Consider the following 17464-nt stretch of genomic DNA (forward strand, 5'->3'; position numbering starts at 1 on the left):
TAGCGCATTAACCTAAAAAGGCGAAAGGAGCAACGCCGACCTGCAGCAAAAGACAGCCACACTACGGCTTCAAGCCACAGCGGCCCGGAAGGACCTCGACGAAAGACTCCAACTGGCTGAAGCTCTCATAGAGAGAGCACATATTGAACTCAGAGACAAAGACTCTGAAATCAAGGCCTGTAAAACCCATTTACGAATGGCCCGAGCTGAACTCCATCAGCTTACTCAGCTAAGTCATGATCTCAGGTACGAACTTGACATTGCTCACAAAGAACTTGCACATTACACAGTACAAGCACTTCAGCAAAATAGTAGGGCCGACGTAGCGAGCCCACACAGTACATCTGCTGGAATAGGTGGCCGGTCGGAGAGACGGGCCAACACAGTACAAAGCAGTCCATAAGCTTATAACAGTGTGAAATAGTAGGGCCGGCAGAGCGAGCCCATACAGTACATAAGCGCTTATTAGGGTAAAAGAGCGACATAGTTGGTCTTTCATGAAGAGAATAGACCCCCGCGCCACAGGGTGGAATACGGGCGGCCAGCAGTGCGGGCCAACTCCGGTAAGCAGCGCGTAAAGGGGAATGAGAAACAGAGCGGTCCAGCCGGTCTGAGTATAAAACACTTCACCCTAATTATCATTCCAGAAATATCGTCAGCGTGTGAACGCAGTCTACACATGAGAAACTGGGCAGAGCATTCATGTCACTCATACTGACAGCAATTTTGCCTGTAAGGCGGGAACTTCCAGGTTATAAAACCTCACGAATGTTGATGGGGAGGCCCAGCCCGCCGCCATACAAATATCGTGGATAGAAATTCCGCTGGACCAGGCCCACGAAGAGGCCATGCCTCTAGTAGAGTGGGCTCTGATACCCAGAGGGCACTGCAGGTGTTTGGAGGCATAAGCTGCTGCAATCGCGTCCACTATCCACCTGGACAGGCTCTGTTTCGAGGCGGCGAGACCCCTGGTGCGTCCGCCGAAGGAAACAAAGAGCTGCTCTGAACGCCTGAAAGGGGCGGAGCGCGTGATGTATACTCTCAGCGCCCGGACAGGGCATAGGAGGATATCACTGTCCCCATTAACGGATGCTGGCAGAGCCGAGAGGGAAATTACTTGTGCCCTAAAAGGGGTTCCAATCGCTTTGGGGATGTAACCGTGTCTCGGTCTGAGAATGACTTTCGAGTCATTCGGTCCGAACTCAAGACATGCAGGGCTAACAGATAGCGCGTGCAAATCCCCCACACGTTTAACTGAAGACAGAGCTATCAGAAAAACGGTTTTAAGCGACAGGTACTTTAAATCCACGGATTCGAGCGGTTCAAAGGGAAAAGCCTTCAGGGCCTCCAGGACCAAGGACAGATCCCAAATAGGAACCGAGGGGGGCCGCGGGGGATTCATCCGTCTAGCTCCTCTGAGGAAACGGATAATGAGCTCGTTCCTTCCTATTGCCCGGCCGCGCGTCGTCTCAGCGAACGCTGCAACAGCCGCCACATACACTTTGAGCGTGGAAGGGGACCTGCCCTTTTCCAACAGCTCTTGTAGGAAGGAGAGCACCCGCGGGACCCCGCATGCGCGTGGATCCAAGCTCTTAGTAGCGCACCATTTAGAAAACACTGACCATTTAGACGCGTAGAGCCGTCTCGTAGAGGGAGCTCTAGACTGTGTGATCGTGTTCACGACCCCTTCTGGCAGGTCAACGGGTATCCGTTGATCACCCATGCATGCAAAGACCAACGCTCTGGATGGGGATGCCAGATCGATCCACCGGCTTGAGAGAGGAGATCCTTTCTCACCGGGATCGGCCATGGGGATGAGTGCGACAGCCTCACTAGCTCTGGGTACCAAGTTTGGTTCTCCCAGCGCGGGGCTATGAGAAGCACTGAGTGGTGCGTTTCCCTGATCCTCGAAATGACCTGTGGCAACAGGGAGATCGGAGGAAAAGCATACAGCGGGAGGCTGGGCCAGGTCTGGGACAGCGCGTCCTCGCTTTTCGAGAAAAATTTCGCTGTGTCGACAGGCGGGCCGTCATAGCCACAGAGTCCAGATCCAAACCCAGAAAAGAGGTTGATTGGCTGGGCACTAGCGAGCTCTTGGTCCAGTTGACCGTAAGCCCCAGGCTGTCCAAGTGGCTTAGAAGCACTGTTCTGTGGGCGATGAGTTCGGCCTCTGACTGTGCTAAAATCAGCCAATCGTCCAAGTAGTTCAGAATTCGCATTCCCCGACCCCTCAGGGGAGCGAGAGCCGTGTCCATGCACTTCGTAAATGTACGGGGTGCCAATGACAGGCCGAACGGCAGGACGGTGTACTGATATACCTGACCGTCGAAGGCGAATCTCAAGAATGGCCTGTGACGGGGTATTATCTGGATCTGAAAGTACACGTCTTTTAGATCGAGAGATATAAACCAGTCCCTCGGGCGAATCTGCGCGAGAATTTGTCTGGTTGTGCTCCAATTTGATAGAATATCTATTGGAAACAAGACAAAATACGTTGTTTGTTTTCCTAAGTTACAGACACCGTTGTTGGTGTCTGTTGTTTTTATTGAGTTAAAGACGGTGAGATTGAGTTCACTCAGTCTCTGTGTCTTTTGTTTTGCTAACAGAAACGTCTCCGGTTACTTTCGTAACCTCGGTTCCCTGAAAGGCAAGGAACGAGACATTACGGATGTCGTATATGGGAACTCCTCTCATCCTTCACTTCCGCTGAAATCTTATAGGCTAACGCCAGCAGAGCTGCCCAATTGACGCAAAATATGCAAATACTGAAACACCGTAGCAGTTATAATGCAAGTGCAGCGTCAATTCCCTTCAGAATCGAACAACGCTAAATAAATAGCGAACACGGCGGCGAGTGTATTGTCTCGTTCCTTGCCTTTCAGGGAACCGAGGTTACGAAAGTAACCGGAGACGTTCCCTATCAAGGCTACGGAACTCGACATTATGGATGTCGTATATGGGAACTGTATAGAATCCCGCCGTGGCAGCAAACTACTGAACAGACCCAATACAAACCTCGCCCCCAGAATGTAAGCGCCTGATAGGCCGAGATTGACAAATAGCGAACCTCTAACCTCCGATAGGTCCAAAGGGACCAATCACAAGTCTCACAAACACTACTGGAATTTGCATATCCCGAGCAGTATAAATGGGGGAAGGTTGCACTGTAGACCAACAGGGCAACAACAACAGAGAAAGCCAACGCATAGCGGTGACAATAGTACAAGAGGGCAAATCCAACTTGTAAAATCTGGCAAACGTGTTCTGAGAAGACCAGCCAGCCGCAAGATATAAATCCTGAATAGACATACCCTTAGTCCAAGCCCACGAGGAGGCAATCGCCCTAGTCGAATGGGCCTTGATGTTCAGGGGACATTCCTGTCCCAGGCAATCATAAGCCAAAACAATAGCATCCACGATCCAGTGAGCAAGCCTCTGTTTTGAGACCCCCCGTCCCTTGTTGCATCCACCAAAGCACACAAACAGCTGGTCCGATTGTCGAAACGCTGCCGAGCGAGAAATGTATTCTCGGAGCGCTCTGACTGGGCAAATAGCACTCTGAGCATCCGAACCCTGAGAGGTTGATGGCTCAGCGGACAGGGCAGGCAGAGAGACGATCTGCGCTCTGAACGGGGTATTGAGCGACTTAGGAACGTAACCCGGCCTCGGTCTGAGAGTAACATTACAGTTTCCCGGTCCAAAGCGAATACAATCTTCACTTACTGAGAAAGCCTGTACTCAGCCTGTACCCAACCCGCTTCGCCGAGGCGAGAGCGAGAAGCAGAGCCGTTTTAACCGATAGCTCCTTAATGGCAATCGAGGCTAGGGGCTCGAAAGGCGGTCGTGACAAAGCCTCCAAGACCAAAGCTAAATCCCACGGCGGCACAGAAGGCGGCCGTGCAGGGCACAATCTCCTAGCTCCCTTGAGGAACCGTGTCACCGACGTATGTCTACCGATAGACTGTCCGTCAACAGGGGGGTGAAACGCGGCAATAGCGGCCACATAAACCTTCAGAGTGGATGGTAGGCTCCCTTCATCCATCCTATACTGAAGGAAGCGTAGAATATCCGACACAGAACAGTCCGCTGGGTCTATACCGACATCCTGACACCATTTAGAGAACACACCCCACTTCAGAGCATACAGGCGCCTGGTGGACGGAGCTCACGCCTCCGCGATGGTATTCAAAACTCGCGAGTGCAGCGCGTCCCGCCCGCTCAGCGACCCTGTAGCGGCCACACATGGAGGCTCCACAGCGCGGGGCTGGGATGCCAGATCGTTCCGCCCGCCTGAGACAGAAGGTCCTTCCTGAGCGGAATCTCCCATGGCTGCCCTGCTAGTAACTCTACCAAATCCGCGAACCAGGGCTGATTCGGCCAGTTCGGGGCTACCAGAGTCACCGCCGCCTTCTCCTCCCTGATTTTGCACAACACCATGGGCAAAATTTTCACCGGAGGAAAGGCATAGAGACAGACTCTCGGCCATCGCGCAGTCAGCGCGTCCACCTCCCGGGGGGAACGGGACAGCGAGAAGAACATCTGACAGTGCGCGTTCTCGCTCGTTGCAAAGAGGTCGACCTCCGCCCTGCCGAAACGATTCCATATCAGCTGAACCGTCCCGGGGTGAAGCCTCCACTCCCCTTGGGGAATCCCGCTTCTCGAGAGCATATCCGCCCCGCGATTTAGAACACCGGGGATGTGCGCCGCTCTCACCGAGAGGAAAAACCGGTCCGCCCATAGCAGAAGGGATTCCGCCTGCCTGAATAGGGCTTTGGAATGTACACCGCCTTGGCGATTTATGTACGAGACCACGGAAGTGTTGTCGGTCCGAATCAACACATGCCGCTGCTCCAGCTGAGACCGGAAGGTTTTTAGAGCTAGAGAGACCGCTTCTAGTTCCAAGCGATTTATGTGCCACTCCATCTGCTTCTCTGACCACCGACCTGAGGCGGGCTTGCCCAAGCAGACCGCTCCCCATCCGGTGGATGAAGCGTCCGTCAGGACCTCCACTCGCCGCGTCACTAAGCCCATGGGGACACCTGAGCTGAAGAGATCTGGGTTCCTCCACGGGGCCAGGGCGCGGGCGCATCCGCTGGTGACCATAACGCGCCTGTGGCCAGAATACCACGCACTCGGGGGAACACGCGCTTTCAGCCAGAGTTGAAGCGGTCTCATATGCAGCAGCCCCAGATGACACACCGAAGAAGCCGCTGCCATCCGTCCCAGTAGCCTCTGAAACTCTTTCAGTGGGACGAGCCTGCCAGGTCTGAAGAGACCGAGAGAAGAACTCAGAGCCTCCGCTCGCTCGGGGGAGAGGCGCGCTCTCATTTTCACCGAATCCAAGCACACTCCCAAGAATGTTGTCGTCTGGCTCGGTGTGAGCACACTTTTTTGGACGTTCACCCTCAAACCGAGCATCTCCAAGTGTCGAAGGAGGGCATTCACGTGGCTGACCAGCGTTTCTCTCGACTGAGCGAGAACTAGCCAGTCGTCCAGATAGTTCAAGACGCGCATTCCGCTCGATCTGAGGGGTGAAAGTGCCGCGTCTACGCATTTTGAAAACGTTCGGGGGGCTAGGGCCAGTCCAAACGGAAGCACCGTATATTGGTACGCCGAATCCTCGAACGCAAACCTCAGGAATCGTCTGTGACGCTTCACTATCTGAATATGAAAGTAAGCGTCCTTTAAATCCACTGAAGCGAACCAATCCCCGGGGCGAATTTGCGCCAGGATTTGCTTCAGTGTTGTCATCCTGAAGGCGCGCTTGTGAAGCGCTCTGTTGACAGGTCTCAGATCCAGAATGGGGCGGAGACCCCCTCCCTTCTTCGGCACAACGAAGTAGCGGCTGTAGAACCCGCTGTCCCGCTCGCTCGGGGGAACTGGTTCTATAGCCTTCTTCTCGAGCAAGCTGCACACTTCCTGCCTCAGCACATGAGCGTTTTGGGGCAAAGTTAATTACTGAATTACGCCGCGGAAGCGGGGTGGTCTGCGTTTGAACTGAAGTGTGTACCCGCGCCGAATTATATTCAACACCCACGGCGAAATGCCCGGAATAGCTTCCCACGCTGCCTGAAAACGACTGAGCGTGGGCTGATCTAAACCTGCGGTCATCGCCGCTGCGGTCATGGCCGCTATGTGAGTGCTGGGGATAGTTATTGACCGTGACTCTGCGCTGCTCGAGGGCAGGGCGGGTAACACAGTGTGTGGTGCAAGAGGTGAAAAAAGCTCTGTTTGTGAAGTAGTGATTTGCTTTATTTTTGAAACAACATTCACAACATTTACATTCACAGAACAACTGCACGCGTCGCTCACAGAACTCTGAGGGACTAAGTGCACTAGAGCGCGCCGCTTGGACGCGGGGCCAGCCTGGCGCTTTTTCCTCCTCTTGCCCGAGCGGTCAGGACGACTGCTTGGGCCTGGCAGGGGACGCGGTGGGCTTTCTGCACGGGCTCCTCTGCGTCCTCCTGTTACCCGCCCCTGGCCACTGACCGCTGCGGCCTTTACGGGCATCCTGTCCCGAGCGGGGCGCTGCCTGTCTTCTGGCCGCAGCCTGGGGTTGGCGGCCTGAGGCTGAGGACGAACGAGAGCGCGGCTGCGGCGGCGACGGCGGCGGCGCCCTCCGAGGAATGACGTGGCTCATAGCCTTGGCCTTTTTCTGCGTCTCGGAGTAATGCTCGGTTACTTTCTCCATGGCGTCTCCGAACAGGACTGCAGGGGAAATGGGCGCATTCAGGAGCGTCTTCCTGTCGGCTTCTTGCACGTCCGACAGGGTGAGCCACAGATGCCTGTGGAGGACCACGAGGAAACCCATAGAACGGCCGATCGCCTGGGCCGAGCGCTTCGTGGCCAGGAGCGCGAGGTCCGTGGCCGAACGGAGATCCCGGATGGCGTCAGCGTCAATAGAGGCGGCGCCATCCAGAGACTTCAGCTGCTTTGCCTGGAGCACTTGGAGAAGGGCCATAGCATGCAGCGCGGATACCGCCTCCCCCGCGTCACCGAAGGCCTTGTTGGCCTGGTGGGCCGTAAATCTGCAGGCTCGGGACGGCAGGCTGAGGTCCGAGCCCAGGGCGGGAGCCGACGGGCAGAGATGAGTGGCGACGGTCTCCTCGACGGGGGGGATGCTGAGGTAGCCGTGGTCCCCCGCCTCGTCCACGGGGGCAAACATGGCCTGGGTGGAAGTGAGGGTGCGCGCCGATTGCGGGGCCGCCCACGACTTCACCACGTGCTCATGCACGTCGGGAAAAAACGGTGTTCCCCTTTTCGAAGCGGCCTGACGGCGGCTCGATTGTAGTAACCACGTATCCAATTTGCTCTTAGATGGTTCATCAGGAGCTTTCCAATCGAGGTCCAGCTCTTCGACGGCCTTCGAGAGGATACGGAAGAGCTCGTCCTGCAGGTCCGCAGGGGTGTCCTGCTCCGCGGCCGCCAGCGGTGCGGCCTGCTCTGCACCCCAGTCGTTCTCGGAGGCCGACAGCGACATGGAGTCGTCCCCCTCACTCACCCCGAAGGAAACGAAGTCAGCGACGTCGCGAGGGGGGTGAAAGGTGGGGTCGGGGAAGCTCACCGGGGAGCGAACCTCGACTCTGCGGTTGGGGGGGGCTACCAGCGGCTCAGAGGCGGCGGTAGGCCCAATCCCCGCTGCTGCACGAGCTTCCTCCCTCCTGGCTCTGAGGGCTCGAAGGGATAAGTCCGCGCAGAGGTCGCAGGACCCTCCGTCCCCGAGGGCTGACTCAGCATGGGCCAGCCCCAAGCACGCGATGCAGAACAGGTGCGTGCCGGTGGGGGCGATGGGGCCCGAGCATAGGTTGCAAGTAGTTGCCATCGGATGCAGGAGACAGTGCGAGTATCTCCGGCGCAACTTCAACGACGGCGAATATAAATCCAGAAGTTGTAGTATCAGCTTTCTAGCACATGATTTAAGCGTGAAGAGAGAGATTCTGAAGGGAATTGACGCTGCACTTGCATTATAACTGCAACGGTGTTTCAGTATTTGCATATTTTGCGTCAATTGGCCAGCTCTGCTGGCGTTAGCCTATAAGATTTCAGCGGAAGTGAAGGATGAGAGGAGTTCCCATTTACGACATCCGTAATGTCGAGTTCCGTAGCCTTGATAGGGAACTAACGTTTAGTGTACTTGCATAGGTAACGTTATTTCAAAAGTCTGAGTTTGTTTACAGACAGTTTAAATTAGCGTTAACGTTAAATCTGCGTGCAGCGTTGATGTAATGGTAATTATAATAATCTTACAATAACGGCGAAAACATAAACAAAAAAAACATTAATTACCATTCTGTAACATCCTTTTGCAAGCGCGTTTGAGGAGGTGGTTGGTTGTCTCCTGGCGTCGCCGATTCAGGGTCTGAGTCCGGTTCGAACATAAAACACCGGATAAAATTTCCCTCAGCAATGTCCATCATTACAGGTGTTTTATTTACCTTGTGAGCATCACCAAGCCAGTGCAGGCTACAGCATTCATGACCCTAGTTACCTGTGTTTGGGGTCACTCAGAAAACAACAGGCCAATCAGAAGAGAGACTCATGAATATTAATTAGATCAGCCAAAATCAACCTGCTGTTAGCAGAGCTCCTGAGAAAGGAACTGTAAAAATATATTGAGATGGTTTTTGGTACTTATACTGCAAATATATATTCTTAAGGACATGAAAACCTAAAATAAAACTCCAGAAAGGTGTACAGTATGGGACCTTTAAGGACACCTAATACAAAGTGTCACTGAAAAAATACCTGCACTACCACATCATTACTGTGTTCTTTTGCATAATTATGTGCATTCTGTCATTATAAACTGGCCTGTCAATTATATCCTCTTATACACATTCCACATTTTATCTAAAAACATTTACACTAAACAAATATTCCTATTGGAGAGAAAACAAGCACATTGTTCTGCAAGTCAAGGGTCTTTCATTCTAAGAAATCTGTTTGTTTTTTGTTTTTTATTGCATAAAGATGTATTTAATAGTTATTGTCCTGTTGTGCTATTTGTATCTTTATAATAGTTCACAATGTTAATATAACCCTTATGAAAAAAAAGTATACTTCAAGTTCATTTTATGAAGTATACTTGAGTAATGTTCAAGTATATTTTTAAGTATAGGGGAGCGCGGGGCACAACCTAACGCGGGGCTAGTTGTAACACGCTTGTTTTAAATACTTCCGCACATGCTTGGATGACGAAACTTTGTGTATTTACTAGTTGGAAATATTATAAGGAAACATGGAATTAGTTTCCATTGTTATGCTGATGACACTCAAATATATATTTCATCACGGCCGGATGAAAACGCTACATTTTCCAAATTGACAGAGTGTGTTAAAGATATAAAAGATTGGATGACGCGTAATTTTCTTTTATTAAATCCAGACAAGACAGAGGTAATACTTATCGGTTCAAAAAACCGCCCACAAAACCTCGCACAATACAACTTTAACATCATAGGATGTCCTGTTACTTTATCCTCTACAGTAAAAGACCTGGGTGTTATACTCGATTGCAACCTGTCTTTTGAAAATCATATTTCATATGTTACAAAAACAGCCTTTTTCCACCTTAGAAACATTGCTAAGCTACGTAATATGCTATCAGTTTCTGATGCAGAAAAGTTAGTTCATGCATTCATGACCTCGAGACTGGATTACTGTAATGCTTTATTAGCTGGTTGTCCTGCATCCTCAATAAACAAGCTACAGTTAGTCCAAAATGCCGCCGCTAGAGTTCTTACGAGATCAAGAAAATATGATCATATAACACCGATTTTATCATCACTGCATTGGTTACCTATAAAGTTCCGTATTAATTACAAGGTATTGCTACTGACTTATAAAGCCCTAAATGGCTTAGCTCCAGTCTATTTAACGGATCTTCTATCGCCCTATAATCCATCGCGCTCTTTAAGATCACTAAATTCAAGGCTTTTGGTCATACCTAGGATATCCAGAACCACCAAAGGAGGGAGAGCATTTTCACATTTGGCTCCAAAACTCTGGAATAGTCTTCCTGATACTGTTCGTTGCTCAGACTCGCTCTCCCAGTTTAAAACTAGATTAAAGTCGCATCTCTTCAGCCAGGCATTCATATAATCCTACAGTTCAAACTACAATCCGGCCTCTATCCAATGCCAGAGGAGAACTGGCCCCCGACTGAGCCTGGGTTCTCCCAAGGTTTTTTTTTCTCCATTAAGGCACCTGATGGAGTTTTAGGACACCATTAGGTCACTTGATGGAGTTTTTCGGTTCCTTGCCACTGTTGCCTTTGGCTTGCTCAGTTGGGGATATTTTGGGGATATTTAATTTAATTTTATCAATCAATAAATTCCTCTTGAAACAAACTTTGTTGTATTATTTTAATTTAATACTGTGAAGCTGCTTTGATGCAATCTGTATTGTGAAAAGCGCTATACAAATAAACTTGACTTGACTTGACTTGACTAGTTGCCATATCAACACTATATATATAAAAAAATTCCGCCAAAATTATTTATTTTTTTGGAAGATATCCATAGACATTTATTAAACCATAGCAAAAGTAAATTTCTTACTTAAGTTAATTTTTCATCTCTATTTTTTGTGTTTATTTAAAATAAGACAAATCTGATATTATTTTAATCTCCAAGATGTTATTTAACAGTTGAGATAGTTCTTTAATGCTTCGCTAACTATCAGAAGACACTAGCATGGTTTAAATCCCAGTTGTGCAGGCGGGGGCATGTTGTAACACTGCGTTACAATGAGCCCCTATTAGAAATATGCTATTATATTCTATACTTTTATTCATTTTATTGGGAAAACGTGAGAAAAAGGTGAATAAAGACTGAGAGTCAATGTTCAGAAATGACTCATTATTTATTTGTTTTGAACTATGTTGTATAGCTGTGTTTTCATGTGTTCGTAGTCAAAACTCAAAAATGTGTTTATATTTAATTATTAAAAATTGCCATTATTTTATATGAAAAAGTTTTTTAATTGTATTTTATTTAGAAAATATTTTAGTTTGTTTTGTATATATTTTTTATTAGATCAGATAACATTTTAAGCTGTCATATGTTATGTTACAATGTGCCCCACACATGTTACATTGTACCCCACCTATGGGGCATGTTGTCACATTTCACTTCCATTCTTTCGGGGTATGTCAAGAAAAAAGTATATACTGTATTAATAAAACAAAACCACATAATTGTACTAGACATGTGGGAAATTAATGTGGGAAAAAATAAATACTCTGAACCATAAGTAGATTTACACAAACTGAGAAAGTCAAAAAGCATTAGGTTGTGCCCCGCTCTCCCCTACTTTATGTAGTAAGTATACTAATGTCAATATGTACTAGTAGTAAACTTGTAAGTGTACTATTTTAATACCGCTTGGGACTAAATTGGCCCACTTGAAGTATATAAAAGTATATGTTTAAGTGTACTATAAGTGTAACAGTAGTAAACTTTAAGTGCACAACTAGTTCATAATTATGTTTCTCATTTGTACTGCAAGTGAACTTATGAGTATGGGCTGGAGTATACTAGTAGTTTACTATTTTAATACTTGTAGCAACTTTGAAGTATACTCTCAGTAAACTACTAGTTTAGTAGTTTTATACTACAAGTTTTATTTTAATGTACTCTCAGTAAACTACTAGTTAGTTTTATACTACAAGTTTTCTTTAAGTGAACTTAACATTATACTTATAGTTTACCATTTATATATTATTTTTACTCTTTTAGTGTACTCTCAGTAAACTACTAGTTTAGTACACTGTAAAAATAAAAGGTGCCTGGAGGAACCTTTTGGGGTTCTTCACTTTGCCACACCGGCGGAACCGTCTGTAGATCCTCTAGGCACCCTTTAAAAAGGGGCGGTTCTCTGAGGAACCACACAGGTTTCCTGAGGAACTCTTATATAAGGCACTGTGTGGAACCACTGTGGGTGCCTCCAGGAACCAAATTTCAATTTTATTTTATTTGTATTAAATTAATTTCATGTTGTTACTATGGTTACCACCATTAACTTCTATTATAATAAACAAACTGAACCAAATACAAAATAAGAATTGTTTATTACATATTTTAGATCCATTTTAATACATACACTTCCATGCACTTGAAAAAAAAAGCTAGTAATAGATTAATATCAATGAATACACACACACAAAAAAAATAGTATAATACATAAGTAACATGAATAATCAACCATGTGTATACAATAGGCTACACAAGAAAAGACATCTCAACAAAATGCATGGAAAACACATGTTCCATGTAATAAATCAATGTAAAAAATTACAATTTTGACTAATTAAAAATGTCCATCTTCACTTAATTTTAAAACATGTTTCAGTCCGCTTGTTAAGTCTGACGTCACTGTTTCCAAGTCCAAAAGCTCTATCAGATGCCAAAAACAAACAACAAACAGTGCTAATATACACTCATTGTGCTGTAATATTCCTGAAAATTAGGATCCTAACCTTTATCTCTATTCCGAAATCTCAGATGGTTAGTTATTCAGCTATTTTGAATCATAAAATGTTGAAGTCTGGGATGCCGTGAGACTGGAGACTGAAATGTACACTATGCCTTTTGAAAAGCTTAAATGTGTGACTTGAATCAACAGTTCCCATAAATGGTTGTTGAGTATTCTCAATATCTAGAAACAAGATAGAGAAAGTAGAAGTAGAGGCTTCGACCCGGAAACAGTATTCCTTATGTCACAGCAAGCAGAAAACATTTTCCATTTTAACAGAGTTAAGGTGCAGTAAAATGATCTGTTGTTCTGTGAATGTTCACTGGTGAATTCAGTCATTTCAATAAGAATCCACACGATCAGCAATTTTGTCTTTTTGCCTGTGTAATTTCACGAAATTCACAAATGTGATGCACCTTTACTCGCTGCAACATAAAATGCAATCAATTATAAAATCTTCACAAGGGACACGTGAGGTACTTAACGAGAAGTGAAAAGGTGCATCAGCTTCATTTTCTGTTTGCTTTTCCTCTTTTCTGGTGAATGGTCCAGGCACTTCAGTGATTTCCAGGTCTACAGGAGGATTTTTATTCTTGATCAAACTTGTATTTCAGCTTACCGAGATCCCTGCAAAGTTCAAAATTTACTGTTAGTAAGGTTATTAAAGTTATTAAATAATTTCCTCAGCCTTGTGACGTTCCAAACCTGTTTGACTTTCTGTCTGTGGAACCCGAAAGCAGATCTCAGGCATAATGCAACCCGTCACCATTCAATATCACTGCATGAAACACAAGCATACATTTTTTTTGTAATTCATTCAAACTATTCTTATGTACACTTGTCTAGTTCAATTCAATGCAACAATTTATGTAAAAAATAGTTAAGCTCCAAAAATGTCCCAGAAAAGATCCTAAAAATAGTCAATGAGTTCACAACTCATGTGTTATGGGTTGTGTTGTAAGTCTTCTGAAGTCATATAATAGCTTTTTCCTTTTTTTGTCGAAAAAGACTAAACTTTAAGTTATAATTCAGGGTTCAAATGTCTTATATTCAAATGCATATGATTAAGGTATAGCCTATAAAAAATGCATAGCATTATTAGCTCCAAACCTGTGATATAATTTTTCTGAGTAACATGAATGAGATTTGAGAGCATGAGGGAAGATTTTCAGAGAATAACTTATTAAAAAAGTACACAGTCAAACAGTACAATTTCACACAGAGAAAGTTCATAGTAATAAAGTACTTGCATGTGGTGTATAGGTAACTTACTGTAATTCAATGTTGCCTCTGAAATGTTCAGATTATTTTAGAAATGTACTGGTTGTTCTGGGGAAACAAAAGAACAAAGCTGATTATTCACAACATAATATTTATTGACCAGTAAATGGCTTTAAAATGGTATTTGAGAGAATGAGGGCACATGTAGTAAGTAAAGTTAGGCTAAACAAAAACAGACCAAACTATATTAACCTGCTTTTGTTATTCATAACAAACGCCAATGACGACAGCAGGAATCAGCTACATTAGTTAGGCTATCTCAGCAATTTGAAGACACAGTTTTACAGAATATTTTGAATTGAATTACTAAATCAATCTAAGACAATAAGTCAATAATTTCCATTTGTTCATTAACTTACGTTAGATCAACGTAGTTAGCATCGCAGCTAAAACCTTCATAACAGATAGCCTACTGTGCAATAAATATGGCGGCAAATCAATGCCAATAATAAACGAGCGCACAACTGATGCGGGCGCGCACGGTAAATGACATACGCGAGAGGATAACAGATCTACACGCGAAGAAACGGGAACTCGCGAGCTCATTCAAACCCTGCGCGCGCGCATGACATCATCTCTGCACGCAATACAAGCCCTCGCGTGCGCGCATGATCATTCCCCACGCGCTCGCGCTTGATCTGCTCTCGCCTGCTGCTTTTGCTCGCTCGAACACTTTTATTTTTGGCAGTCGAGGGGCGGGACTTACTGTTTTAATAACCTCAAATGTCATTGGTTACTTTTCCCCTTTTCCAGAAGTCAGTTGCGATTGGACGCCTGTCCAATGACTCGTAATTCACTTGACTTGAGACATGAGACATCACTTCATTTGTTTTATTTATTGTGTGTAATGTGATTTAATGCATTGTTAATATAGAATAGATTCTTACCAGATACTTTATTAACAGAAAGTCTTATTGCATTGTGTTGTTAAGAGATATTTAGGCTACAGACTATGACGCATTTCCATGGTTATTAGCATTGCAAATTGACCCAAATTTGTATACATTTTTACATTTTATATTTATAACACTGTGATTTGTGATATTGGCATTAAAATATCTAAAATAAATTGGAGAAAAATGGGAATGTAAAGTCATACAGGTGAAACTCGAAAAATTAGAATAAGTTCATGTGCAAAAGTTTATTTATTTCAGTAATTCAACTTACAAGGTGAAACTAATATATAGACTTGTTACATGCAAAGTGAGATATTTCAAGCCTTTATTTGTTATAATTTTGATGATTATGGCTTACAGTTTATGAAAACCTTTTCACAATATTCTAATTTTGAATTTGTTTCTATTTTTGAACTTTTGCACCATGTTCTAACTTTTCGAGTTTCACCTGTATTTGCTGTATATCACCACTACATTACCACTATACTCTCATTCACCACTATTTACGTTTACCCAACCAAAATTATATTGGTTCTGAGAACCTCAGAAATGTAAAACGTGTCCATTAAATAGTTGCAAATATAACAAGGGCTTTGGGTGAAAGATACAGGTACATTACTTGTTTATCAATATTCAAGAGTTGTTGTGTAAGCTTTTGTTATGTATTACTATTATGTCAATTTTGAGTGGTTTATTATATTTTCTATTAAATATAAAAGGGATTCTGGCTTCTCAAGTTAAGATACAGTACACAGCATAAATGATTACACCCCTCTGAAACCCAAACAAATTCAGATTTTTTTCTTTATCTAGGGCTTTTTTTTTTTTTTGAAGATATGTTATGTTCAGATGGGGTGTAATCATTTATACGGTGTACTGTACTTGCCTCATACTTTCTCTTATTAGGTTATTAGCTTACAAAAAGTTAGATGGTTAAGATCACTATATAATATTTTAATATCTAATTTGCTGGGTTTAATTTTGTTCCTCTATATTTTGTAGCAAATTCTGAAAAGGCATTTGTAAGCTAATTCATGCTGTGTACTGTATCTTAACTTTGAGAAGCCAGAACCCCTTTTGCATTTAATAGAAAACATAATTAACCACTTATATTACCTAAAAATTTATAAAAGATTTGGTCAATTTGCAATGCTAATAACCATGGAAATGCGTCATAGTCTGTAGCCTAAATATCTTTTAACGACACAATGCAATAAGACTTTCTGTTAATAAAGTATCTGGTAAGAATCTATTCTATATTAACAATGCATTAAATCACATTACACACAATAAATAAAACAAATGAAGTGATGCAAGGGCGAAATTGTCAATCACACATTGGGGGGGACAGCTGTGTACTTGGTACCTCTAGGGGGGTCCGGGGGCATGCTCCCCCGGAAGAAAATTTTGTACATTTTAAAGGTAAATTCATTAATCTGGTGCACTTTGAGTCACCCGAATCCACTGTTAAAAATAAATAATCCACCCGCAAACCGCCCGAACCTATGATATTCTCTGATTTAGATATCTGCATCTGATCATCACATTACAATTATTCAAATTCTTAGTGTTAAGCATGATAATATGGTAACATATCACACTGACATGCTGATTTAAAATGAACATTTATTTAAAATAAAAGTTCTTCTTTTGGCAAAATTATATTTCCTTAATAGCCTAAACAGAGGCTTTACTCCCTTCAAACTTAAAATTGTCAATTTTTCATTACATCACTGTTTGAAAACACTCAGAATAGTTTTTTGTACCTTTATAAAGGGCATTTTCCCCCCTAATTTTATTAACTGTATGCTCCATCTTTCATTTCAAATTCTTAAATTTGATAAATATATCCAATTAAAATAATAAGACACTAGGCTGTTACCAATCAAATTAAATAATTTACATTGAAAAATTATAACTGTATTAAATTAGATTATTTTAAATATTTTTATAACCGCAACAGAACCATCACGGTGGGGAAAGTGTATCTGACCATGTGACTGTCTGTCCGAGTTTTGTCGAGAGCCGGAGGCGGCACGAAATTTGACGGAGGCAGCCGCCTTATAATTCTTTATGCAGGAAAAACTCTGGCAATACCCATAAATGGAAACATAAATTTACAACTGTACTTCGGTTTCTCTGCGAGGACACCGCCGTCACCTGCCATATGAGATTTCACCATGTGAGACGACACCGCCGTCACCTGCTCTGTCAGATTTCGCGCTCCTAACTCTTCTTCTGTTTGGTTTTTCCTAACTCACTGACGGTGCACGAGCTACTAAAGGTATAGGGAAAACATGACATGGATTTCAGGAGAAATAGGTTTTGTTATTGTATAGTGTAAGGCCAGTCGAATGGATTTGGGAAATGGACCGGCCGGGATTTTATATTTTCGGAGCTGGAAAGAAAGACATATTTGCAATCACATCGATATTGCCCGCATAATCATACAGTATGATCAAATATTGGGGGGGACAAATTGTCCTTCTTTGAATATTGGGGGGGACGTGTCCCCCTGTCCCCCCATAGAATTACGCCTATGAAGTGATGTCTCATGTCTCAAGTCAAGTGAATTACGAGTCATTGGACAGGCGTCCAATCGCAACTGACTTCTGGAAAAGGGGAAAAGTAACCAATGACATTTGAGGTTATTAAAACAGTAAGTCCCGCCCCTCGACTGCCAAAAATAAAAGTGTTCGAGCGAGCAAAAGCAGCAGGCGAGAGCAGATCAAGCGCGAGCGCGTGGGGAATGATCATGCGCGCACGCGAGGGCTTGTATTGCGTGCAGAGATGATGTCATGCGCGCGCGCAGG

General features: G+C 44.5%; 2 protein-coding genes and 1 long non-coding RNA gene across 3 annotated transcripts in view; 1 reads left to right on the forward strand and 2 right to left on the reverse strand.

Moving 5' to 3' along the window:
• Positions 1-17464, forward strand: part of LOC309497889 (sialic acid-binding Ig-like lectin 7) — a 56756-nt gene that overhangs the window by 13219 nt on the left and 26073 nt on the right. The window lies entirely within an intron of this gene.
• On the reverse strand, positions 3752-8113 carry LOC309497874 (uncharacterized protein). Its single transcript, XM_082168256.1, has 2 exons — positions 5348-8113; positions 3752-5039 (listed from the first exon to the last, which is right to left on the reverse strand). The coding sequence occupies exon 1, from the start codon at positions 7994-7996 to the stop codon at positions 6398-6400; it is 1599 nt and encodes a 532-aa protein (XP_082024382.1). The 5' UTR covers positions 7997-8113; the 3' UTR covers positions 3752-5039; positions 5348-6397.
• LOC309497914 lies at positions 12054-14027 on the reverse strand. The gene is made up of 2 exons (XR_014205747.1): positions 13180-14027; positions 12054-13101 (listed from the first exon to the last, which is right to left on the reverse strand). It is a non-coding gene; the product is annotated as an uncharacterized lncRNA (long non-coding RNA).

The sequence above is a fragment of the Leuciscus leuciscus genome (genome assembly GCF_965113295.1).
Source record: "Leuciscus leuciscus genome assembly, chromosome: 4".
In the NCBI taxonomy this organism is placed as follows: Eukaryota; Metazoa; Chordata; class Actinopteri; order Cypriniformes; family Leuciscidae; genus Leuciscus; species Leuciscus leuciscus.